Source organism: Phoenix dactylifera, chromosome 11 (genome assembly GCF_009389715.1).
Source record: "Phoenix dactylifera cultivar Barhee BC4 chromosome 11, palm_55x_up_171113_PBpolish2nd_filt_p, whole genome shotgun sequence".
In the NCBI taxonomy this organism is placed as follows: domain Eukaryota; kingdom Viridiplantae; phylum Streptophyta; class Magnoliopsida; order Arecales; family Arecaceae; genus Phoenix; species Phoenix dactylifera.
The window spans coordinates 21,631,187-21,657,439 of NC_052402.1; the positions used below are offsets into that span (position 1 = coordinate 21,631,187).

Genomic DNA, 26,253 nt, shown 5'->3' on the forward strand with positions numbered 1-26,253 from the left:
AATATAAATGCTAGCCTGTTAAGATCGGTTGCAGCATTTGAAAAAGTAACAAACACTTCCTAGACAAAACAAAGAATATATTGCTTTCAAATGAGGATCATAAACAAATTAATTTGATATAGTAAAAAAAATAAGTACTTATACCTTTATTTGGACACAGATAAAATCCTCTGTAATGCACTCAGCAGCAAAAGAACGGATTTCCAATGGTTGAATGATTTCAAGTTTTCTCCGCCACCTCCTGCCTGGTAAGTATATGCCTTCCAGCCCACAGCGAACAGAAAACCGTTCTGGCTCTAAAGAAACACCTCGAAATGATAAAATCCCTGCATTTCCCATATCTCGACTTCTTATTTGTTTCTCTGGTGAAAAGCGGTCAAAATCTTCAAGATCAAATGCTGGTCTTGAGTTGGAAGGAGGAACAGCAGATGAAGGTGGTCCGGTAACTTGAGGAAGTGAAGGCATGGAGTAGCTTCTAAAATGACCAAACGAAAAAATTTGTGAACTAGACGATAAATTTGTTTTCTGAGATATACTTGAGCTTAAAGGAGGTGATAATGGACGCGAAGGAGGTAGAGTGCGATCCAAGGGGAGCAACCATCTAAGCAGGTCGTGACATGGATCCTCACTATTCGGAACAGGTGAGCTACTGAGGTTCTCAGAAACAGAGTTGCTAGCTTGGTCCTTCTCAAATTGAAGAATCTCAAGAACAGGGTCTTTTATAATGCCAATTCCAACATTCACCTGTAAAAGAACCTGCATCCTTCCAGCAGACAAAAACAAGCATGATAAATCAGTAGTATATGGTTATCCGAGAATTTTTTCACATAAAACATAAAAATAATATTTTATCGGAAGATAATGCTGAAGGAAGCCATTGGCATTCAACGAATATCAACAGTGAGTTATCATAAAAACAATGCAGACCATCTTAAAGGGCACTTTAGTATTTGTGTTAAGAGGCTTGGATTGGTATTCTAGTACTGTATTATAGAAGTAAGTTTGAGAAGAAAAATACATTTTAATGACACTTTTTTTTGGAAAAATTCTACGAGGATGCTTCATATAGTATAGAAATAAATTTTGAGCAATGGTTCATAATCATTGGACTCATGGAATTCATTGTGCCTATTATGTCTTATGGATAAGAAAAAAATCACTTTATTAGTGGAACCTCTCATCTGAGATTAACAGGATCATGAGTACCCGACGTATTATGGATGAGAAAGAAATCACCTTATTAGTGGAACCTCTTATCTGATATTAACAGGATCATGAGTACCCAGACGTATTATGGATGAGAAAGAAATCACCTTATTAGTGGAACCTCTTATCTGAGATTAACAGGATCATGAGTACCAGACGTACTCATAGCTCCTCTATATCTCTCACAGTCTCACATGACAGCACCTCTGCTCAAAAACTTCAAATTGCTGAGGATAGATTGCATGGCTTAATTTTTTAGATACTGGTATTCAGCACATGCAATGCACATGAAGAGGGAACATAAAGTCCATGTTCTTTCCTCCAATCAGTGTGTTGGACTACCTTTTTTTATCTTTTTTCCTCTGCAAGTTGTCAGGTTTCCTAGACAGGGTCCTAGTTACAGACAGACTAGAGTCTATCATCCCCCACTCCCCTCCCACATCCCGTTTCATTTTCTGATCTTCTCTTTTCCACCTTATGTATGTGGTCACCAAGGTGAGCTGAACGAACCGATGATGGGCAGTCATGTTTGGAGCTTCCATAATATATAGCACAGATATATATATAGATCTTCTCAGTTCAACCAATTGACCTGGCAGTTGGACAGGTGACTTGCTGAACCTGCACATTAGCTGGGGCAGTGCCTATTCTGTGTGCAAATTCTTTTGAATATGAACAATTAGTTCATCTATGGCAAGTGTAGGCAAACACATGCTTTAGATTAACAATTTAGAGTAGTTTTGCTACCATTGGAAACATGTCCGCGTGTGTGTGCATAGACACGCATGTACATATGTCACCATTCCTTCATACAAGTAGTTAGTGATCACAAATAAGCACCTTTGGTTTGCCTGTTTCCATTACTCCTTTATAAATCTTTTATTTCTCTATCATGAAAAGTATAATATAGTTTCAAGAACTCTTGAACTTTGCTTATGCTTAGCCAAACCTTATTAATTGTACCATATGTTATCATAGCAAGAAATTATATATCCAACAAAACTACCAATAATAAATGAAACTAAGGTACTGACTACTGAGATCATTAGAAAAGCTCTTCATATGCAGTTTATTATATTGTAATACAAAAGCGATCTCCTTGTTTGTGCATGTACAATATCAAAAGTTTACATAACCAATAAATAATTTCCATGGTTTATCTTTGCGGCATAAAGATAGATTAATTGGACAGCATCCATGTCATTTCTCTTTGTTCCATTACCCTCTTCATATACCAAAAATCACCTTCAATTATTGGCACCTTATCTTAACTAAATAACCCAATTAACTATATAACCCATGTAGTCCTAACACCTCTTCCTTCTCCATCCTTTTCTAAGTTTTCACGACTTCAGAACTTCAAATTTATCTAATGGATCCATAGTTCCTCTTCTATTGTGCTCTTACTAAGTATAGACCTATAGTGGTATCTGTATTTAACAATGTGTAGAAATCACACTACTGTCTTCTTTGCTATGATTCTCTTTGAAAAAAAATCACATGATCCTTACTATCTACACTTGCACATTCAAAATATTATATCACAATTATTTATCTACATACTAGCTAGCATTTTTAAATAAATAAAAAAAAGAAAAAAACTATGTGAATACTTAGAAACAAAGAAACGGAAAAGCAGGCTGATGCAGGCCGACAATAACCCTCCCTCGAGATTCATGCTAAAGGCAAACAATCTGTAAGAAAGAACCATGGTCACCTCTAGGAAGCCTTAAATGATGGCCAAGCATGACCATATGGTAGCACTTGGCTCGCAAGTACCTCAAGAGCTAAAACTTTTGCAATATTGGTAGATGACGTAAGTATTAGCAACTCCAGGGCATCACCACACAAAAATTTTCAATAGGACCATCTTCATTGTGTCCGGCATCTAGTTAGCTTTCCAAGGCAGCTTGAATCACATCAATCGGAGATTGAATGAGAAAGATATGGCTGAAAATCCTAAATTGTGACAATGGTGCCAAGTCTGTATATTCTAATGGCAGAAACCATGCAATGAGATCATAAACTGTGCATTTGAGTCCTATTTGGCTAAGGAGTCATCTAATGGCAACCTTATGTCATTAGAAGGGTTGACACTTAACAGTTATGATGCCATTAGTCATTAGATGTCTCAAGAAGTCGCCTTTCACCCTTATGGCATGAGACTAGTTCTAGATTCTAGATTCTTGTTGTTGTTCATCTTTAAGCCAGATTCTAGAGGCACCCATGAGTCCTAATTCATTATAAGGGGCCCTAGAACATTATAAATACCCCATGTGCACCTCCTTTTTGCATTAAATTGTTACTGTGTATTGTCACTATGCCTCTAAATTGTTCCCATTAGCCCATGCATTATAAATAACACACATACTTATATTATTCAATTTAATTACTTACACCATTGCATAAACAATATGCTGAGAAAGGTTCAAACCACTGGCTGTACTGCAATCTATCCTGCCTTGTATTGCACGCTGCACCACCCTGTGTTGGCCAACCATGAGCAGATGGAGGGGCATACATACCCTACCAATACTTTATCAGTACGACCCTGTACTGCTGTACCATGGTACCTCAAACCAGTGATCAAGTCAAAAAATAATTCTGATTAAATCCAGATCATAAATCCACATTTTGAAAAGCATTGAAGTTGAACTCAGAATTATGGAAGTGCTTCATCCAATCATATCTTACTACCATATTAACCTTTCTCTTGGAAAAATAAAGTCAGCTGTAGAGTAAAACTCTAGCCCAAAAAGGCTCAAAGAAGGATTAAACAGATCTTTATGAATAGCTATCAACTTTTAGGAATTGGCTTCAAAGTCTTGGCCAAGGAACTTATGGCAAGAGTAGGGCCAGTCATGAAACCCAGTGGGTCAAGAAACCTGCCTCATAAGTCACCATTCAACTTCACACTTTGCCTTTCAGGCAGCGACCATCAAAAAATTTCCTAAACTTGGAAAGGTTCTAGATGAAAGTGGAAGATAACAAGGTTTCATATGGGAATATGGGATTTTTAATTGTTAACCACTTAGCACAAATCATAGACCAAAAAGTCAAAGTGAAACAGAGTCCCATTTTTTCTTGATTATGTTAAAAAGAATAAAAGAATTTCTAGAGAAGTAAAAGAATTGCAGCACAGAGTAGAAAAATATTGGTGGAACAATTACCTTTATTAAAGATTAGAGATTTCGACCTTAGACCGTTAACATGCAAAGTGCCTTGTCGAATAACAGATTTAAGTATTTAACTACATTTAATGTAATAGGTGAAGGGAACACAAAGATGCAATGTTAATGTGGAAGTCAAATTTCTCAAAATTAAGAACTATAACACATATTTACATGCAGGGGGACCCACACGAGTTTTTGCAACTTGCATGCACTTGTTATTTAAGAGTGAAAATGGAATACAAATACATATCACACAAGTGTTTGCAACTTTGTATGCACTTGTTATTTAAGAGTAAAAATGGCATACAAAAACAACATACACCACAAAGAAAGTTTATGCCCTAGTTATTAATTACTAACAATATTTACTCAAAAAAAGTATTTTATTACAAAAGTTTTGATGATGTTTATCTTCAAGAAAAAACAAATAGGAATATAACGTAAGCTATATCTTCAGTCACAATCTAAAGAACAATCAGCATCATGAACACAAGTTAACACAAGTTTGGCATGCCACATAATTTTGGGTGGCAATGTCCTCATACTGCCATTATTCATGAGAAGTATTAAAATACAAACATTTAGAGAACCAATGGAAGAATTTGGAAGAAGAAAAATGTAACGAGCAAATGATATGTGGTTACTATAAATTAAAAGAATGTTATCTAGTCTCTTGATTATAAAATGCATAAAAATAGAAAACTCTCTCAAACATACCACTATGTCACCATTGCGCAGGGAGTAGCATTTGACAGTGTCTCGAGCCAGTCCACCAGATGTATTACCACCAAAATTTCCCTTGTCAACAACTGCATTAAGAAGGCTCGTTGACATGTTCAATGATCCTCCAATTGATTGGAATCTTTCCCCTGCCATCTCAGAATTCACTGAGGATTGTTCTGCCACATTTCTCTTAGACCAAAGTGGTTCATCCAGCTGGGCAATTCGAACAAAGAAATTTGAATTTCTAAATCTTTCCAACAAATTTTCAGTCTGTTGCTTATGATCTTCCATCCTAAGGAGAGATTTGGTTGCAGAGATAACTCGTCTAGGCGTCATCTCGTTTCCAGTTGATATAGTTTCTCCATTGTCTTTTATATTTTGATGAACAGTTTCTTCATGTGTGCCATTGGCATCCCTGGATTTAATTCCTACAATTTTGGTCTGCTGGTTTCCATTCTGACTAGATTTACCATTTTTAGACATCACTGCCGCAACTCTAAATGGAGTAATGATTTCTGTGTCCTGCTTTGCTGCTGATAAGCATACCAGTATATGAATCTGTTCACCTGGGATGGAAACAGATCAGATCCCAACCAAAAAAGTCTTTTGGATGTAATGGAATCAGCTGAGAAAGAATAGTTTGAAAAATGTACTTACCAGGAAAAATAAAAGAACGGTCTAACAAACGCAACTGTAGTATATCAGGTGCATCACTCCAATTGTCTGGAAGTTCCTCTGTAAGTATAAAGTCAATAACTATGGAATAAATGATAAGAAAAATCTTTTACTTTAATAGAAGTATGGATAGTATCCCATAGACATGGTAATCAGCATTATCTATTGTAACCTGAGCTGTACAAACCTGAAAAAAGTTCTAATTTTAACAGGCAAGATATAAAATTGTTTGAGTCAAAATGATCAACTTTAGTCGAGGGGGAAGTGGGTACATATGAAACAAAATTAATAAGGATCTAGTACCATTTTTGGCAAACGATGTCCATGAAAAGTTCAAAATCAATCCATAATCTCTATCAATGCTTGTTATAAGTTTCATTCATGGGCCTCATCAGATGTCTGAAAGACAATCATCTATTGTTTTTTTTTTTTTTTGTTAAAAGCCCTGACCAGCAATTTTCACTAGTTGCTTAAGTAAATGAATGCCACAGGATAAAACACGCGTCTCAGCACAGTTAGACAACAATACTGGATCCTACCAGAATGGTAGTTAAGACAAAGGAAGCAGAAAGCTAAAAAATGAGATAAGGTTTAACATATGGAGCAAAAGGATTTATTAATCTATGCAAATAAGATAAGAGAAGATAGTATAGTAGGATACATTAAGCAATCAAAAACAAACAGTATAAACTACTACGAAGATTCTTGGTTATTTTTGTTTTATGAGTATAGGATTCATCAGCTATCTCACAACAATCTCAATTTGCATGATACCTGGCAGTAGACTAACAAAGCAGGACTTCTTCAACAGTCAGGATATTAAAATGAAAGAAAAATTCAATGCACATATGTTTATTACCACCAGATATACTCCCGCAAGTCCTAGCTGATTTAGGGGGAACACATCACTCATGGAGGGTGTGGGCTGCCCCCATGTCCCCAAGGCAACGAAATCAGTATTGTTAAAATATAATAAATCCAGTGGACATAATAGGTAAAAAGGAGGGAAAAGAAAAAAGAGTTATGGTCCTCAAACTTGACAAAAGTCATACCTATAAATTAAAATGTCTGTACCAAATGGCATTTCTCAGTTAAAAGTTCATCAATTCCTTTAATAGTTTGTAATTTTAATTTTTGGCAGTTAACCTATAATAAGATAGCCTGTTTTCCAACTGCAAGGGCTCAAGTGTGTTCTGAAATTTTCTTCTTTTCATCCACATGATTTTCACTTTTAACAACGATATATCACAAACAATTTTTGGGGGTGAAGTTCCAACTAAATTCAAGATCTATTTACCAACCTAAACCAGCTCAGCTTTAAAACAAGCTAAAGCCTAAAGATATTATTGAGGCAAGGCATAGTGTTTGTACGCAACTACAAGTTCTCCCAAACCAACATTGAGAAAGAAAATAGCAAGACCGTACGACACTCTTATCTATTTACGGCGAAGCTTGCACACTTCATCCATTTCCTAATTTAAGGGTGTGTTTGATGCTGCTTAATAAAGCACTTTGTAACTTTTAAAAGAAAAAAAAAATGTTTGCTCAAATGGTATCACTGGTTGCCACTTGGGCAAGGGGGCGAGTGCTTGATTCGAGTTGCAGTCAGTCCTTTAGAGTGGGGTGGGTAGGTGGGGATTAGCTCCTCCTAATCTTTAAAAAAAATAATAAAATAAAGCAAAGAAAAAAAAAAGAAAACATTTCTTAAAAAAAGTATTTGGTAATGGTACCTTAAAAATGCTTCAACAAGATGAAAAAGTCCAAAAAGTGCTTCTATGAGAAGCTAGAAAACCTAGGTCTGGCTTCATTTTTGAAAAATAGAAGCAACACCAAACAAGCCCTAAGCAAATTTGCCCCAACTAAGACCTTTCACTAGAAAATAAAATCAGTGGACAATGGGAGCTTCAAAAAACTTCTGATCTACAAATCTGCATTTGGATATCAAATTTAATTATTCCTTTGATAAACAAGAACTTAATGAACCAACTTCAACTTGGCCTACCTCAAGAAATCCATCCTAGGAAGTTGGCATCCATGTCAATTCCCGAATTTCCCCATGTCTTGCGTTGGTCCTTGGTACAAGCACTATAAAACTTCCTCAGCACAGAAAAAAGAAATCAAAATACATTTTTAGATGCAAGAAAAATAAGCCTCAGCATAGCAACCTATGAAGCAATAGGGACATCCATTAAAATTCTGGCTCCATTCTCCTGCTACTTAAGCCAATTCCAACTTTGTAAAATCATAGTTTTCCATATGAGAAAAATCTTGGCGAATTAAAAGCTCCCACTCGCCCCCCCCCCCCCCCCCCTCCTCCCCCAAAAATTAACCTCAATTTCGCAACCTTGGAGACTTCCCCTCCTCCAGATCACTCAGATTCCATTAACATTTTCCAAGCAATGCAAAGTTGAAGTACCTTCATAACTTTTCAGTAAAATTAGCAAAATGATGACTTTTGGGGTACGCAAGGCTGGTATTATAAACTCAGAATATGAACTATATTCACAAGTATTTGACACATATAACACACATGACTGACTCATGGAGAAGGAATATTTGATGGATGACTAATTGACTATAACCCCCTTGATGATATGTTATTTGACAGTTGCAGTACAAGTGGTTGATTTAAAGAGGAAAGAGCATTTTACGGACAACCTTGCTACCATCAACAAGCGAAACACTACTCGATAGATGCTACAGTATCAGACACATAACCAGTTAAAGGGAAATAGTAATTGATAATATTTGTAATCCCCTCAAACAATCAAGTAATAATTGATTAACAATTTTGATCCCATCAATCTATGAAATATCATGCAACAAGAGGGTGAATCCTTTATGACATATATCAAGGACAGCTACCACTCCATCATCTAATGAAGTGAGAGTCTATGCAATGCAAAGAAGTAGATTATGCGTCTCATTGATAGTTGTGATTCAAGAGTAAAAAGTATTTGATGGATGGTTGGGATCCAGTCATTAGGAGAAATGTCAAATAACCGCCCTAGAATTTTGCCTTGAGAAACTTTTTGAACGTCTACTAATAGACTCCCACAATTGATCTACATATCTTTAGCATCGCTTAAACCTCCTCCCCCTACCCCCAACACACACACACATTAGAGAAAGACTCCTGCTTTTTGTGCACATAGGACTACCCAACATATCTTTAGCATAGCTAATCCTGGGCCATCTACATATTTGACAATTCAACTTGACTACCATGGGCACATCAAGCAACCCTACAAGAAACACCCATTCCACGATAAGCATCTTTGATAGATCCATATTATCAAAATCTATGGCATCTAAACACCCTTGAGACTTAACCCTTTTTGCTAAGCACTAGTTTCTACCACACTTAAGCATCATGTTGTGAAGCAAGGTTCAACGAACCATGCCGAACCGGCTAGTTCAGAGCGTATTGATGAGAGCACAAAAGTGCAATCATCAGACCATTTTAATTAGTATTTTAGCTAATTATTAATAATAAAATTAACTAATTAATGTTTTATTTATGCAAGTAAGCCTAATCAGCTCGTTCCCCACACTTCAAACGATGCGGGCCCAATCCTGCCATGATCTGATCGAGCACAATTGCTCCCAAACATCCGAGCCCGCGTGCGATCCTCCAGTGATCCTCGCATTCCCTCCTTTCCGGATTAGCACGTGCACTCTTCCGGAATAAAGATTCCCACTCTCACTTCATCACAAAGAAAAAGAACTTTTTAACCTCCAATCCCATAAACAATAGCTGAAATTACTATTTATTCCCGAAATTACTATTCATTCCTGAAATCACTGTTCATATGAACAGTGTTCCGTGAAAACACTGTTCATATGAACAGTATTTGAGATGAAACTGTTCATATGAACAGTGTTACGTAAAAATACTGTTCATATGAACAGTGCTACGGAAATTTGTTTTGATGATTCACCATTCTTCTTCCTTCCAGCGGCTCTCTCGCCCGTTTCAGCCACGCTCCAGCAAGCCTTCCGCGTATCAGACGTGTCACCAGCCCGCGTCCCCACCTTCCGCATGCGTCTCCTTCCTTACGCGATCAAAATCCCAGCTCTTCCGTGATCTTCTTCTTCAGCGTGCCAGTCCATGCCGCGTCCCAACCGGATCAACCAGCAGCTCTTTCCCAAGGATCTCGCGATTAGATCCCCAGTGTATCACACGGTGAACCTTCCATCCGTGCCTTCCGCATGCGTCCCAATCCTCCACACCATCAGCAGCAGCAACGCCCGCGTATCAGATGCATCTCATAGCCGGCACGTCCCAGCAACCGCGTTCTTCACGCGGTGAAAATGCCCAAATTTTCTTCCATTTCAGCGCGTCCCCACCTTCCGCATCCAATCCCAGTCGCTCTTGATCCACCTCCCGGAGCCCCGTGATGCAAGCCGTGATCCCAGCAGCGCCCGAAGAAGGAAGTCCGCACCTCCCTTCTGCGATCCGAATCCCAGCCGTCCCCACCTTCCGCATCAGGCGTCCGACGATCTCGCGTCCGTGGCCAAAGAGGGAAATCGTCCGGAGCAATCCGCCCGCCATCTCCTCCTCCTTCCCAGCATCTCGGATGACCGGTGATTCCTCCCCAAATTCCAAGTGACCCCGTGGCTATAAAAGAGAAGGGGAAGGCCAAGGGGAGGGTGTGCTCGTTTGGGGTGGGAACCAAAGAAGGAGTCGGCTGTTTTTCAAGAACAGGGGTGCTCTGTTCTTGGGAAGAAGAAGAACATAAAAAGTTATTTTATGTTGGAAGCCCACCGTGGGAATGGGAGAGAAAGAGAAGTGATTTTTTTTCTTTATTTTCTTTTCTTTATTTTATTTGCAAAATAGGGGAGTATTAGGCCTCTAATCTCCACTTTTATTTGTAATCAGTCTTCTTTTTATGAAATCTAGAAAAATTTCTTTCATGCAATCCCTGTTCTAGGTTCGAGTTAATTTCTGTTTTTTTTTTTATGAAATCTTTTAATTTTTCTTATATGCAATTCATGTTTCAGGTTAAGTTTAATTCCTGCAGTTTGTTTTATGTTATGCAGTCTATGTTCCAGGCTTCAATCTCCCTAAGCACTGTTTTCATCCATTTTAATTTATGCAAAAAAAACTCTTCTTTGATTAATTAAATAAATGCTTTTCAAATTTAAGTAACTGTCTTTCTGTTAATTTCAATTAGAAAACATTCTCTGGTAGTCCAGGGAATCATTCAACATCCTCAAGATAATGTTTTCCTTTTATCATTCAAAAATCGATTTCAAATCCGAGTGAACGTTCTAATTTTTAAGCAACTCCAATCGCCTCCCTGTGGATCGACCTCTTACAACCACTATTCTTCGAGTAGAACAGGTAAGAGTAAATTAAATTTAACTTTTGTTCGTCGGTTCTAACAACGATCTGTCTAGCATATTTTTAGGTGGACAGAAAAGGACGAACAAAATTTTTGGCGCCGTTGCCGGGGAGACAAATCGAGAAGCAAGAACGATCACGAAGATCAAATTGGATTTTGGATGCCCGGAGTGAACGCACTCCGGTAGTAAGTTTTTATTTTTATTATTTTGATTATTTTTAGTTAATAATTTCGTAGTTATTAAATTCTGAAATTTGAAATTCGAAAAAAAAATTTCAAAAAAAAAAAAAAATAAATAAATAAATAAATAAATAATAAAATATAAAAAATATTTCAAAATTCAAAAATTCAAAAATTTAAATTCAAAATTTGAATTCTGAAATTCGAAATTTGAAATTTAAATTTAAATTTAAAAAATATATTAAAAAAATTCAAAAAAAAATTAAAAAAAAAAAATCTATATTATTTTTGCTAGTAATTGATAAGGCGCAATCCCCCGAGGTGATCATACCTCTATTGGGACTCCTCACGGAGTAATCTCCAGAGCTTATTCAACGGACATTCGGAGATTGACTGACGCATAAGAATTGTGTTTAGTTTACATTCAAGTTATTGCTATATATAAAAAAATAATAAAAAATAATAATAAATAAAAATAAAAAATTATAAAAAAATAAAAAAAAAATTTATTGATTGCTCATTTAATCAATACAACCTAATGACATTGCATAAACTTTAAAAAAAAAATATTGATTATTTGCTGCATTTAGTATTAAGCATTTGCATAAAGTAATTAAGGGCAAAACCCATTAAAAAGATAAGGTCGGGAAGTCATTACCTGTCCTTAGCCCAAAAATCACCACCTTGCATATTTATCCTAAGCCAAATTAAATTAAAATCAAATTAGACGTTGGCCTTAGGGTTTTCGAGCTCAATTAGGCTCTTGGAAAGAAGCAGCTGAAAGCCACTCCAGTGAGAATTTAGTAATTGGTGATGTCTAGGAAAGTTTTACAATAGTGAGAACTGTTACGGGTATTGTGGTATCGGTATATCCCTTCTGGCACCACTGCACACCCCGGAACTTTTCTGGTCACTGGTTATTGGATCACTTAACTGGTAAGCTCAAGCTTAATCTGAAAGGGAGATTAGGAGCTGTCTAATCTAAAGAGAATTTCAGGAACTTTTTTAACCTGATAAGTCTCTATGCAACTAGATTTAAGAAGCTACTAAACCTCACTTAGCTCTAAAATTAATAGGGTCAAATTATTGTGTGGTGTTGATTGTGGTCATCTTGGTCTAGCCCTTCTTCTTATCTTTTAGGATTTCGTTTAAAAAAAAAAGTAAATAATTTTGAGTCTAATTAAGTTGTGGAAAATGTATGCATGGTAGAAGGTCATTAAGGGATAAGTTAACCCCATTTGATCCTGAGATTGACAGAACTTTTCATCATAACCTGCGAACTGTAAACCAACCGTCGATCTCTACAATGGGTGAACATATTAGAACCCTGAATGAATTATTCGCTCCTGCATCCGCTAGTCCGCCTACATGTATAGTATTGCCAATAAATAATGCAGCCCAATTTGAAATTCGGGCTGCAATAATAAACATGTTACCCAAGTTTCATGGGTTCGAGAGTGAACAACCCTATATTCATCTAAACAAGTTTTTGACAATCTGTCAAACATTTAGAAATCAAAACTTAGATGAAGAGGGTATTAAATTAAGATTGTTTCCCATGACTTTAGAAGATCGTGCTGCTGCATGGCTGTATTCCCTTGCTTCAAATTCCATCACATCATGGGAACAGTTGTCTAGGAAGTTCATGGCTAAGTTCTATCCCATGGTAAAAACTGAAAAAATTAAGGATGCCATCAGAACTTTTAGAGGAAAATCTGAGGAGGAATTTTTCCAACTTTGGGAAAGATTCCATGATCTGTTAGTCAAGTGCCCGCACCATGGGCTTGACAAGGCTGATCTAGTACATTTCTTTTACAAAGGACTAACTCCGGCACATAGAAACATGATTGAGTCCATGCACAAGGGTAGGTTCATGAACCAAACCCCGGATCAAGCCTATGAATTTCTTGTTGACTTAGCCGAGAACGCCCAAAATTGGAGTAGCTATGGTGAGGAAGTAAATAGAGATGAGTTCGGGTCTAGAAAACTAGGTAATTATGAAATGAAAACAGACCCAGAACTCAAAAATGTTATGTCCAACCTAGTGACTGGAATGAACAACTTAAGTAAAAAGTTTGATGCTTTCACTGTTTCCACTAGTTCGAGTTCATACAAAGAGTCAAATCCCGTCATGAAAGTGGATCACGAGTCATATAGTTTGTGTGTTTTGTGTAACAGTCCTGAGCATCTAGTGGAGTGCTGCCCTAATCTGCCCACCATAAAGGCCGAGCAAGCAAATGCTCTAAATTCATATAGTGCCTTTAAGAAGCCCACTCCCAACTCGTTCAGCCCAGTTTATCACCCTGATAATAGGTTCCACCCAAATTTCTCATACAAGCAAAATGAACCTATTCAGCATCAAGGTGGTCCACCAGGTTTTCAGAACAACTTTCCCAGGATAGGTCCACCACAAATGAACCAACCTTTGGTTCCATCTGTACCGCCTTATAATGCCCCTATCCCACAGCAACCTTCACAATTAGAAACCATGATGGCTAATATGATGAAACAACAACAAGATTTTATCAAGCAACAACAACAGACCAATACAGCCCAAGCCCAGACTAACCAATTCCATGCGCAAGCAATTGCAAAACTTGAGGTTAGTCTGAGCCAAATAGCTAACTCTCTAGGGGATAGGAAGAGAGAAGAACTACCTAGTCAACCAGTGCCTAACCCTAGTAAACAACAAAATCAAGGTCAGATAGGTCAGTATCAAATCAATTCTAATGGAAATCCGACCTATGAAGTCCAGGCAATTACCACTTTAAGGTCTGGCAAGCAAGTGGACAATAAAGTCCAACTTCCTGAACATGAAAAAGAAAATAAAACTGAATCCGATAAGAATCCTATTCAGAAGAAGGGTCAAGAACAGGATAAATCAGACAAAAAGGAAGAACCCATAGAAATATACAAACCTAAGGTTCCCTTTCCTAGTAGACTTCGGGACTCCAAGAAACAATCTAACTTTGATGAAATAATGGAAGTCTTTAAAACTGTTCAAATAAATATACCTTTCCTCGATGCCATACGACAAATTCCCTCCTATACAAAATTCTTGAAAGACCTCACCACGGTCAAAAGAAAAACAAGTATTCCTAAGCAAGCTGTTATGGCTGCACAAGCCTCATCTCTCATTCAACAACAGATTGCCCCGAAATTCAAAGACCCTGGTTGCCCAACTATTGAAATAAAAATAGGAGAGACGATCATCCAGAGAGCTCTATTAGATTTAGGAGCCAGTGTAAACCTACTTCCCTACTATGTGTACCAAAAATTAGGTTTGGGAGAATTAAAGCCTACAAATATTACCCTTTCCTTAGCAGATAGGACAGTGAAGTACCCCAAGGGGATTGTAGAGGATGTAATAGTGAAAGTAAATGAGTTTTACTATCCTGTGGACTTCGTTATCCTTGAGACTGAACCTGCAATACATCCAGACAGTCACACACCTATAATTTTAGGTAGACCTTTCTTAGCCACAGCAAATGCTGTGATCAACTGTCGAAATGGGATGCTGAAGTTATCTTTTGGCAACATGAAAGTCGAGCTTAATGTCTTCAACATAAGTAAACAACCACCAGACGACAAAGAAATCAATGAAGTTGACATGATTGAAAGTCTGGTTCAGGAGACTTTCTTACAAACTTATAATAAGGACCCTTTAGAAGCTTACCTTGCCCATTCCGAGGAAGGGGTCAAGCATGCGCCTCTTAGTTCTGTTCCCCTTATGAGCATAGATCGTCAGCAGCCGACTGTTCTTCATCGAACTTGTCCAAAACCATTCTTAGATAATGGTTAAAAAAAAAGGGAGATTTACATTTTGTCTGGCTGAAGACATAAAACTTAGCGCTCTTGGGAGGCAACCCAACATGTAAATATCTTTTATTAAAAAAAAAAGTTCAAAAAAAAAAAAAACTATTTGGTGGATTTAGTCAGGTGCATCGAAAAGGGCTACCTATTGACAATGGTCAGCGGGCTTGTGATGAGGAACCCGAGCATAGGTCCGTAGGGGAGTCTTGATGCCCGACACCTCATGCCAACTGGTGTGAGAATTGTCGACTAATTGCTCGCTACATGGAGGAATCATCACAGGAGTAAAAGTGCACAATATATACACTATCATTTCTCTTTAACGAAAAAAAAACAAAAAAAAACAAAAAAAAACAAAAAAAAATGATGAAAAAAAAATGTGTATATTGACCTTAAGAAAGACAATAGTGTGAAAGCCGTCGTTGTAAAAATTCGAGTAAACTGGAATATTACAGATAAAGCCCATGAGGTATTAAAGTAAACATCCACAGCTCTCGAAGTCCTGCAGATAAGATGATTTTGAATCAGCAAATAGGTCTTGTCCGACCAATTCTTGGAAACTACTAATATTAGCGATATTTTGGAGATCCGAAACCTTAGCTGGTGCATGGTCTAGACTTCACTAAGCACTCAAGTATAAATAAGTATTACAACTCCCTAGCAGAAAACTTAATAACTTCAACTTAAATTGCATACTAACCTAGAATTTGGGCTACTTAGTAATTAAAGCCTTGTGTGCTTTTGAGATTCTTATCAGTTATTTACTTGAAATTAGACTTTCATTTCATAAACCAAATTTTATTTTGGGATTGAAGTTTGTGGGTAACTTCACTGCAAACCCTCACGAGACAACACTCGTCCACTAGGGTAACCTAGGGGTTTAACGGCTTGTTGCACGTGCTAAGTGCAATCATAATGCTCTACGAAAGTGAGTATTTATCTTAGTTCATGTATATTTATATATATATAATAAATAAAACTTTTTGCACTCTCATTTTATCATTGTCGCACTAAATTGCTAGAGACTAGCAATAAGCTGGTTGGGGGGTGTGATGAGAGCACAAAAGTGCAATCATCAGACCATTTTAATTAGTATTTTAGCTAATTATTAATAATAAAATTAACTAATTAATGTTTTATTTATGCAAGTAAGCCTAATCAGCTCGTTCCCCACACTTCAAACGATGCGGGCCCAATCCTGCCATGATCTGATCGAGCACAATTGCTCCCAAACATCCGAGCCCGCGTGCGATCCTCCAGTGATCCTCGCATTCCCTCCTTTCCGGATTAGCACGTGCACTCTTCCGGAATAAAGATTCCCACTCTCACTTCATCACAAAGAAAAAGAACTTTTTAACCTCCAATCCCATAAACAATAGCTGAAATTACTATTTATTCCCGAAATTACTATTCATTCCTGAAATCACTGTTCATATGAACAGTGTTCCGTGAAAACACTGTTCATATGAACAGTATTTGAGATGAAACTGTTCATATGAACAGTGTTACGTAAAAATACTGTTCATATGAACAGTGCTACGGAAATTTGTTTTGATGATTCACCATTCTTCTTCCTTCCAGCGGCTCTCTCGCCCGTTTCAGCCACGCTCCAGCAAGCCTTCCGCGTATCAGACGTGTCACCAGCCCGCGTCCCCACCTTCCGCATGCGTCTCCTTCCTTACACGATCAAAATCCCAGCTCTTCCGTGATCTTCTTCTTCAGCGTGCCAGTCCATGCCGCGTCCCAACCGGATCAACCAGCAGCTCTTTCCCAAGGATCTCGCGATTAGATCCCCAGTGTATCACACGGTGAACCTTCCATCCGTGCCTTCCGCATGCGTCCCAATCCTCCACACCATCAGCAGCAGCAACGCCCGCGTATCAGATGCATCTCATAGCCGGCACGTCCCAGCAACCGCGTTCTTCACGCGGTGAAAATGCCCAAATTTTCTTCCATTTCAGCGCGTCCCCACCTTCCGCATCCAATCCCAGTCGCTCTTGATCCACCTCCCGGAGCCCCGTGATGCAAGCCGTGATCCCAGCAGCGCCCGAAGAAGGAAGTCCGCACCTCCCTTCTGCGATCCGAATCCCAGCCGTCCCCACCTTCCGCATCAGGCGTCCGGCGATCTCGCGTCCGTGGCCAAAGAGGGAAGTCGTCCGGAGCAATCCGCCCGCCATCTCCTCCTCCTTCCCAGCATCTCGGATGACCGGTGATTCCTCCCCAAATTCCAAGTGACCCCGCGGCTATAAAAGAGAAGGGGAAGGCCAAGGGGAGGGTGTGCTCGTTTGGGGTGGGAACCAAAGAAGGAGTCGGCTGTTTTTCAAGAACAGGGGTGCTCTGTTCTTGGGAAGAAGAAGAACATAAAAAGTTATTTTATGTTGGAAGCCCACCGTGGGAATGGGAGAGAAAGAGAAGTGATTTTTTTTCTTTATTTTCTTTTCTTTATTTTATTTGCAAAATAGGGGAGTATTAGGCCTCTAATCTCCACTTTTATTTGTAATCAGTCTTCTTTTTATGAAATCTAGAAAAATTTCTTTCATGCAATCCCTGTTCTAGGTTCGAGTTAATTTCTGTTTTTTTTTTATGAAATCTTTTAATTTTTCTTATATGCAATTCATGTTTCAGGTTAAGTTTAATTCCTGCAGTTTGTTTTATGTTATGCAGTCTATGTTCCAGGCTTCAATCTCCCTAAGCACTGTTTTCATCCATTTTAATTTATGCAAAAAAAACTCTTCTTTGATTAATTAAATAAATGCTTTTCAAATTTAAGTAACTGTCTTTCTGTTAATTTCAATTAGAAAACATTCTCTGGTAGTCCAGGGAATCATTCAACATCCTCAAGATAATGTTTTCCTTTTATCATTCAAAAATCGATTTCAAATCCGAGTGAACGTTCTAATTTTTAAGCAACTCCAATCGCCTCCCTGTGGATCGACCTCTTACAACCACTATTCTTCGAGTAGAACAGGTAAGAGTAAATTAAATTTAACTTTTGTTCGTCGGTTCTAACAACGATCTGTCTAGCATATTTTTAGGTGGACAGGAAAGGACGAACACGTATCGAACCAACTGGTCGGCTACCGACACGATTCGGATGGTTTGGTTTGGTTTTATTAAAGCCTCCATCCTCGCCCAATCGCCTCCTTCAATATCATTGAGCTGCTCCTCAACCTCCATCCCTGACAACTTAATGATGATGCCACTATCAACATGCCCTGGTAAGTCTCTCTTTCTTCCCCTCTCTATCTCCCTCCCTTTCTCTCTCTCCCCCTTGACAACGAAGGCCTCTCGGCCCTCTCCCTCCCTTCCTCCCCTCCCTCTCCCTCCCTACCTCTCTCTTTTTCTCTCTCTCCCCTTCTCCCTCTCCCCCCCTCTTTGGCTCTTCCTGTGAAGGTACACCCAGAACAGCATGGTATAGACCCATACCATGCCAAATTGATCGCCGACCAGTACCCCCTCCAGTATCAATTTCGCGAACATTGTTGTGAATTCTCAATGTCACACAAACTGTGTTGCAATCACTACCAAGAATGGTATCATGCCTATCAATTAGTAGTAGCAACTTATAACCCTAGAGTACCGAACAAGATCCAAAACCAATATTCCTCGAGATTGAGGAGAATAATGAGTTGAAGACCATTAGGCCAAGCACCCAACAACATTCTTAGCTTTTCTTTTGATTAAATAAACTCTAATTGATAGCTTCCCATCCTAGCTAGAACATTTTCTAGGTTGCCCTTCAGTAAAGAATACTCGAACAAAGCAATTTTTATCATGTCTTCTCTTGTGCTAAAAAAGAGTGCTAGGTACAATGGACCCATTAGAGGGGTGAAGGGGGAGCTTGGTAGACTCCTATCCAATAAAAAAGAGGCCGCTTGTTCCTGGTTTTTTACTGAAACATGCAATATCTACACTGCCTGCCGCTCAAGTACAAAACTAATATTGTGAACAGATAAACATATTCCAGATCCGAAGCAATTTCCACTATATACTTGTAACAATATCAGGTTCAGCTTAAGGCTTCAGCTTATTCAATCCAAAATCAGAACAGATAGCCTAATCTGATTTTAGTTTTAGTTTCCGATTAAGTTTGGGTTTCAGCAGTCTCACTCTGACTTCAGAATTTCAGTCAAGAAAATAAGAAAAATCAAGAACAACATTAAAAAAAAAAAGATGAAAGAAAGCCAAGAAAACATACATCATGTTTTTTAAGTCTTTTTGAATCATTTGGAATGATTGACTATATGGTTTTAGTGCATCCAAATTGAAAGTCTGAGGTTTCCAATATATGTATGTATGTATGTATGTATGTAATATAAATGAAATTGTCAAATAATCATGTTATACATCAAATCAAATGTAATATAAAGTTATATTGTTTAATAGCAATCTAATTATCTAATTAGTAGCTACATACACATTTACAAGAGTAAAACTTAACACACAAACTGCCTGTAGACATGAACTTGTTTTAATGATTACCAATTTACCATAATATCAAGTACCAATTACCAACATAAAAGTTCTAATCTAGAAAAGTCACAAACAAAACCAGGATTAGTTAGAGTTCATTTAAATGTTTACAAGCTTTGAGCTCAGATATTGCAAATTAAAGCTCAAATCTTATGAACTACCCCAGATGACAAATAGCAAAGCAATTGTTACTTTTTTCTTCTATTTATTAACTTTCTATTGAGTTTCTATAAGCTCGAGTCCCAGTTGCTTCCAATATCCTGTAAAAGTGCAAAGCTTCTATTTTAATTATCAAGAGATGCTTTTCAGAAGCCATATTTATCACTAATGAGTAAGCACATTGGCGCTGCTAGGTGATTAATTCTCCAAATATTGAATCAAAGCAAATAATTCCCATTCCATTATAAAATTGCAAATATCAATTGTATTTAGAAAACATTGTTTTCTCATAGTTTATTCTTGCATCGTCGACTAAATGACTTTATATACATACATATTGACGTAGATATACTTAACGATACATTCTTAATAATTGTTAAGTCTGAAAATTTACTTGAATGACTCATTTACGTAAAAGGAATATTATTGAGCTAGAACCCTTTTTCTTAAGTTAACAAAGAAAAAAAGATGGAGAGTTGATACTAATTACACAAAAATACTTAAATAACTGCATAGATAATCCAAAAATGCCCCAAAAAAGCCAATTAATCAACATATATAGTATCTATGATCAGTTTCAGTTAGCACTTGCAGAAAATGGCAGAAACCACCAAACTGACAGAAACTGAACCAACATCTGGGCAATCCGAGGCTAAGTTTTAGCTCAGGCTCAGAATAAACTAATCAATTTCAGCCGAAACATATGGATATTGGTTGAAACATAAACTACCATGGACCAGACAATACTATGTTGACATTTTTGCATCATCACTAACAACACATTTAATCAGATACTTTACTACTTTGATATAAGGCTTCTTCTAATTTATTAATCTTAACAGTAAAAGCAGTCGCTGAAGTGCTTTAGACTAGTGCAGACAACAAATGCTTAAGTGATACACATTAAAGCAACGAGCAGTTTGAAGAAGCTCCTTGTACAATTACAATTGCCAATTAATAAAAAGTTTGTGTTTCAATTGCCCTGAAAATGTATTTCATTGGAGTCTCTATATTTATTTATTTATATTAGTACATATGATTCCAATATGATAGTCACTGGTAATTTGGATTCCTTGAGAGGGAGCCTTAAACTTATTATGATCAAAACACCTCCATAGTAAAAGGTTATAACTCCATTGCAAAATTTTTATTCAGTGTTTTAGGACACTATGGAACTAGGATCACTCATAAGGTACCCAAAACCATGCAAAAAACTCTATATTAGGTTTCTTTCTTAGGATATGGGCTCTCCTGACCCAACTTCATCTGCCCCGCCCCCCCGCCCCCCATCCTTCGTGATTTCCCTATTTACTTGGAGTCCAATAGTTTAAGGAAACTAACAGCACACTATCATGCAAAAGTTAACATAATAGCTTCATCACTATCTTCCCTAAACAGCCCATTAACAATCTTTGAAATTTTTAAAGTAGGACTGTTTCTGTTCTAAGTCACCAATATACAGAAAAATAAATCTCCAAGACTCCAATCCATGTCAAATCTCATCTACTGGTTGGGTTGCTTAGAATTTTTATCCCAAGACCCAGAACTTGAAATAGTCCCCAAGAAAAGAATAAAAAAATGCATTCCAAACTAACAGGTGAGGGGCTAGGAAGTCAGAAGAAGTTCGGAAGGGTCTCATGATCTTGTATCATCATCCCTGGTTTTCTTTGGTGGTTGGAAACAGAAAATTGTTTTTTTCAGTATTTGTTATCAGTGGATGATCGCTGTTAATTTTTTGTTATTTTTGTTGTGGATGCTTGCTGCTTTAAAGTTGGAAAATACTTGAATCTTAAATCTCAACTCTCATTCAATAATTCCACTGCAAAATTCATTACTTTATTCACGAATTTTCTTGTGCAATAACTTTTTTGCATATTTTCTTTTTATCAAAATATAATATGTTATTACATATAAATTGATATTATTATTAAGAAAAATTTAATATTTACCATTCAAGTAATTGGAAGGAACCACTTGTATGAAATAACAGATGAGTGCTTCAAGGCCCAGCAAAAGAATTAGCAAGTGTTTACACAATTTCTACACCACTTAGAATGTGAGTAGGCAGAACTTCTAAGCTCATCATCCCTCAGTAAAGCTTCCATCAAAAGTCCCCTTCAGCTCTCAAAGGGAAAGGAAGAATACTGATCATTCATCATTTTTCATCATTATTATCATCCAATCCATGTACAACTATATGTCGACAAGGGTCCTAGGAAGGAATTAATAGACTTTTTATGACCAGCCATAAGCTATCAACAAATAGTCACCTTCCAAAATCCTAGCCAAGAAAAGTTTGGACAAGAGACAGAGCTGCAATAGAACCTAGTCGGGCAGTTGGTAAGTTTAAAGAGATACCTCATCATTAATAAGGCTAAGCTCATGAAACCAGAAAATAACCCTCCGAAAATCCCTGTTAGACTTGGATAGAGTATAGAGAAAGCGCAAAGAAGACAAGGTTTGATAATACAAAATATCGTTCGTTTCTAAGGCACAACTCATAAGCCAATCGTAGCCTTCTTCCCCCAACCTCCCTCTCGCAATGATTCCTTCTCATCCAGGAAACTCCTTTCAGGGGAAAAATACATCTAAGTTGAAATTTATTATACATGACAAAGATTATTAGACTTATAGTTTCCTATACTTCAAAGAAACTTAAATTTGAAGCTTTTAGACAAGAAATTTTGACCAATTATACTGTTCCTTTTGATAATGGTAACATACACCAACAACTAAGTAAAAAGTTATATTTTAGTAAGTTATATAGGAAATGTTTTGGTGTCATGTTAGAAAATTCCCGCAAATGCTAGTATATTTTAGTAAAATGAACCAGGATATGATGAACAAATAAATACATTAAGAACAAAGGACCAAAAAGATGATAATGCATGCTTTATTTTTCAAAAAAAAATAGAACTTAGCAGCACCATATTCGCTTTCAGTACTTATTTTGTCTTCAACACATAGTATCTTTTTGAAACTATATATGTACATAGATGTGTCCCTATGTATGATATATATATATATATATACACACAAACGTTTTTATATTGTTTCTCCTACTAATAACTAAGAAATGAGAAATTTCATGGCACCAATGTGCATCCCAAATCTTGTTAATTACCTTTGTCCCCTCTTCTTTTTAACAATTCGAGCAAAATGGAGGGCCGATATAATTGGGAAATGAAAGAGGAGACTTCCACAGATCTGAATTAAAAATTGGTAATATCATATTTGAAACTTTATTTAGTACAAGTACAAGTAAAAAAGAAAAGATCATACCCTGATGCTAGGTTTTCCTAGATGAATGACCATGCTTTTTGGCAGAGAATCATTTTAAAACACTATACATAGATACCCATATGAGAATAGTATAACTTGTGGTTATCCTAAAAACAAACAGTTACAAGTGTGTGCATTTGTATATGTCTAGAGTTTTTCTAGTGACATGCATACACACAGTTTAAAACACACTCAACGGACATAAGAAGAATATTCTAAACCAACCTGTTTATACATTGAAAATTATCTGATGGAAACACTCACCACTCACGATGTTTTCTACCAATTATAGTAGAAATCAAGGATATGAATCAAATACTGAAAGCAAACTGATAAATGAGAAGTATGTGGAAGATCAGATATATTTACTATTGAAATCTATATAGTTCAAGAACCTACCAAAGCCATGTTTATAGAATCTGGAAATTTTATACTTAGGAAATCTCAGTTCTCAGATCCATGGAGAAGTGTTATTCAGCACTGAGGTAGCAAATTCCTACTGCAGTGAAGAAGCATTTACAAAGATTCACAAGATTCACAAGTAACGTTATGTCGATGATCAATTTAACCATGGAACCTGCCTTCATAATCTTTAGCAATGGCAGACTCTTTGTAATCCAAGTTGTATTGTTAGTCATAGATTAGGTTTATCTATCTATCAATAATAAGCTTGTCAAAAAAATGAATTAAAATGTTTGAGAGGACATACTGTATGGAATTGTGATCCATCCTTCATCTTCTGTAACATCAGTGAGGTTTCCACAAGCAACTTGGTTTTCTGAACCTTGGGTTTCCCCACCTGCATCACCAACTCCATCACCGTCTTTGTCATCATCTTCTTCTGTGAGCGAGTTCGGAAATAGATCTTCAGCAATAAGACCCTCCAAAGTAGTAGCTTGCTTCTGTGTCGGTCGCACATCTTTCTGATGTTTGGCTTCAGGAGCACTATGTAGATCTGAAGCTACAGGATGGGCAGTTCGCAATAGAAAATTCATAATTCCACTCAAAATACCTGCAAAGTCATTAAGGAAATTTCAGATCCCATCCAGGAATAGAATATAAATCTTTTCCTTAAAATTCAGAAAATTGAATTAGGAATATCTTAAACTTTGTTGCATGGGACAGAACAGGCCTTACAAGATTTTATCAGGGCCTAGCACGAACCCATGAACAAAATTAAGATAAATCAAAACATAGAAACAGAAAGTAGATATGAATGAATATAGGGAACAAAATATTAGGGAGATAAAAATTGATATAAGATCCCCATCAAAATACATGCCGAAATGACGCCACAGCGTTGTGACTTATGAGACACAATACTAGTGAAAATAGAAATTGACATTTTGCCCCCAATAAACATGATAGCCAAAGGACACCAGAACACAAGCATTTTTTATCATGGAGATATTATTATAGAACCATGGTAAGATGGGTCGAGACATCTATGACAGACTAGAGTCAGATGGATGACTAGATGATTCTAGAGTGTTTTGTGGCAGATATATGTTTGGTTCACAAAAGGAAAATTTTGGAAGATGATAAAAGAGCCCTGAAGATTGTTTATTTCAAAACACTCAGCAACAAAGAAAGTGCAAGCACACAAGAGTATTTGTGGAATGCTAATTTGATGATGGTAAAATTTGGAACAACAAGGTGCTTCTATAATAGGAGCATAGAAGTTGATATAGGTGAGGAAAAGATAATGAAGAACTGGATGAAGGGGTATGGGTATGTGCAACTAAAAGTACAAGAGCTCGGACAACACCTAGGGCTGAGAAGAGGAAGAAAAGATTGAAAAAATGAAAGGAAGTTATAAACAAAATCTGGAGAAGCTTGTGATGAAAATGGATGTGGTCATGAAAACAAATGGTGTGCAAAAATGGGTTCTTAAAGCAAATCTCAGTTAGTCAAAACAAAAGGGTGGGGGGGGGGGGGTCAATCCGTACAGTACACAGACACAGCATGAAGCAATATATGCTCCCTACAACACACTTACATGAATAATACATACACTTAACTATGCTAAAAAAAATATTAAATACAATAATGAAATAAAGCAAATAAAGACTACTGGTGCCAGTACCATTAGCACTGAATTTCATTAAAGAATGAGATGATACATACACTACTGCTGCTAGGTAGGAAATTGGGATCTGTAAGTCATCAAATACATGACCATAAATTGTTTGGTTAATAAAGGATAAAAGGAGCATTCTTACTTTTTAAAACTTCAATGCGCAATGAGTACTGTGCATTTCTGAGTCAATAGGTGATAGGACTTGGCAAAGTATGATAGAAACAATCTTAAACTAGAAGGACATACTAACATTACCATAGAAACGTCAGAGCACCGTTCACATTCAATATTCTAAATCCAAATCCATTGAATGTCGAGATAACAGTTTTTATAAGTAATGAGGAACAGTAGTAGCTACATAGCTCCATCTCAAGTGCTTTACATCTTGTCAAAGGCAACACCTCCATCACAACTAAACCCCAATTTAACTCTTCCAAACCATCAACAGAACACCACTAATCAGAGATCCAGGCATTATATCACGAAACTATGAACCTAAACCCAAACACAGCCCACAGGCCTCTCCACACTCGACCCAAAAGAATACAGATGGCAAATTAATCACAAACAACCATTTGTCAAATGGCACAGTAAGAACCGCATCAAAACTCGAAACTGCACGAACGAAATAGAAGAAGATAAGGAGTTCATTAAAAGGTGAAGAAAATGGTACGAAAACTCAAAATTTCCCTCAATATCACGACAAATCAAAAAAGAAAAAACAGCGCAATAAATTGAACAGAATCCAGATCGATCCACTCTTTATCCAGAAAGAAGCAACGGAGATCCACGACATTAGGGTTTCCATGGAAGATATAGGGTTTTATATACCAATGATTCAAGAAACAACTTTGAAATTCTGGTCTTCGCTGCAGCGATCGGAAAAGGAGCTGAAGAATTCTAGGGTTTGGGGCAGATAAGAAGAAGAGAAAGCGATCGGAGGAATGGGATCTCACCGGACAGAGAGAACGGGGACGGAGCTCCGCCGGCGGTTGGAGAGGTCTTCTGAGCAGAGTCACAAAGGAGGCGAGGAGAAGAAAGAAGAAATGGAGAGAAGTGAAGGTCGCCAAGAGAGGTGAAGCCAACCAACCACCTCCACCGCGCGCGCGCCCCTCGCACGTGCGCTCTCGTGGCCTCCTAC

General features: G+C 37.3%; 1 protein-coding gene across 2 annotated transcripts in view; it reads right to left on the reverse strand.

Annotated features, from left to right (window-relative positions):
• LOC103718451 overlaps positions 1 to 26,253 on the reverse strand; it is a 31,787-nt gene extending 5,534 nt beyond the window's left edge. Inside the window, exons 1-5 of one of the 2 annotated variants that reach the window (XM_008807282.4) lie at positions 26,069 to 26,253; positions 23,742 to 24,044; positions 5,760 to 5,837; positions 5,097 to 5,668; positions 145 to 756 (exon numbers count right to left, since the gene is read on the reverse strand). In XM_008807282.4, the coding sequence (XP_008805504.2) occupies positions 145 to 756; positions 5,097 to 5,668; positions 5,760 to 5,837; positions 23,742 to 24,027 (1,548 nt within the window). In that variant the 5' untranslated portion in view covers positions 24,028 to 24,044; positions 26,069 to 26,253. Of the gene's footprint in view, positions 1 to 144; positions 757 to 5,096; positions 5,669 to 5,759; positions 5,838 to 23,741; positions 24,045 to 26,068 lie in introns of those variants that run through there. The other variant, XM_017845552.2, reaches the window with a different exon arrangement.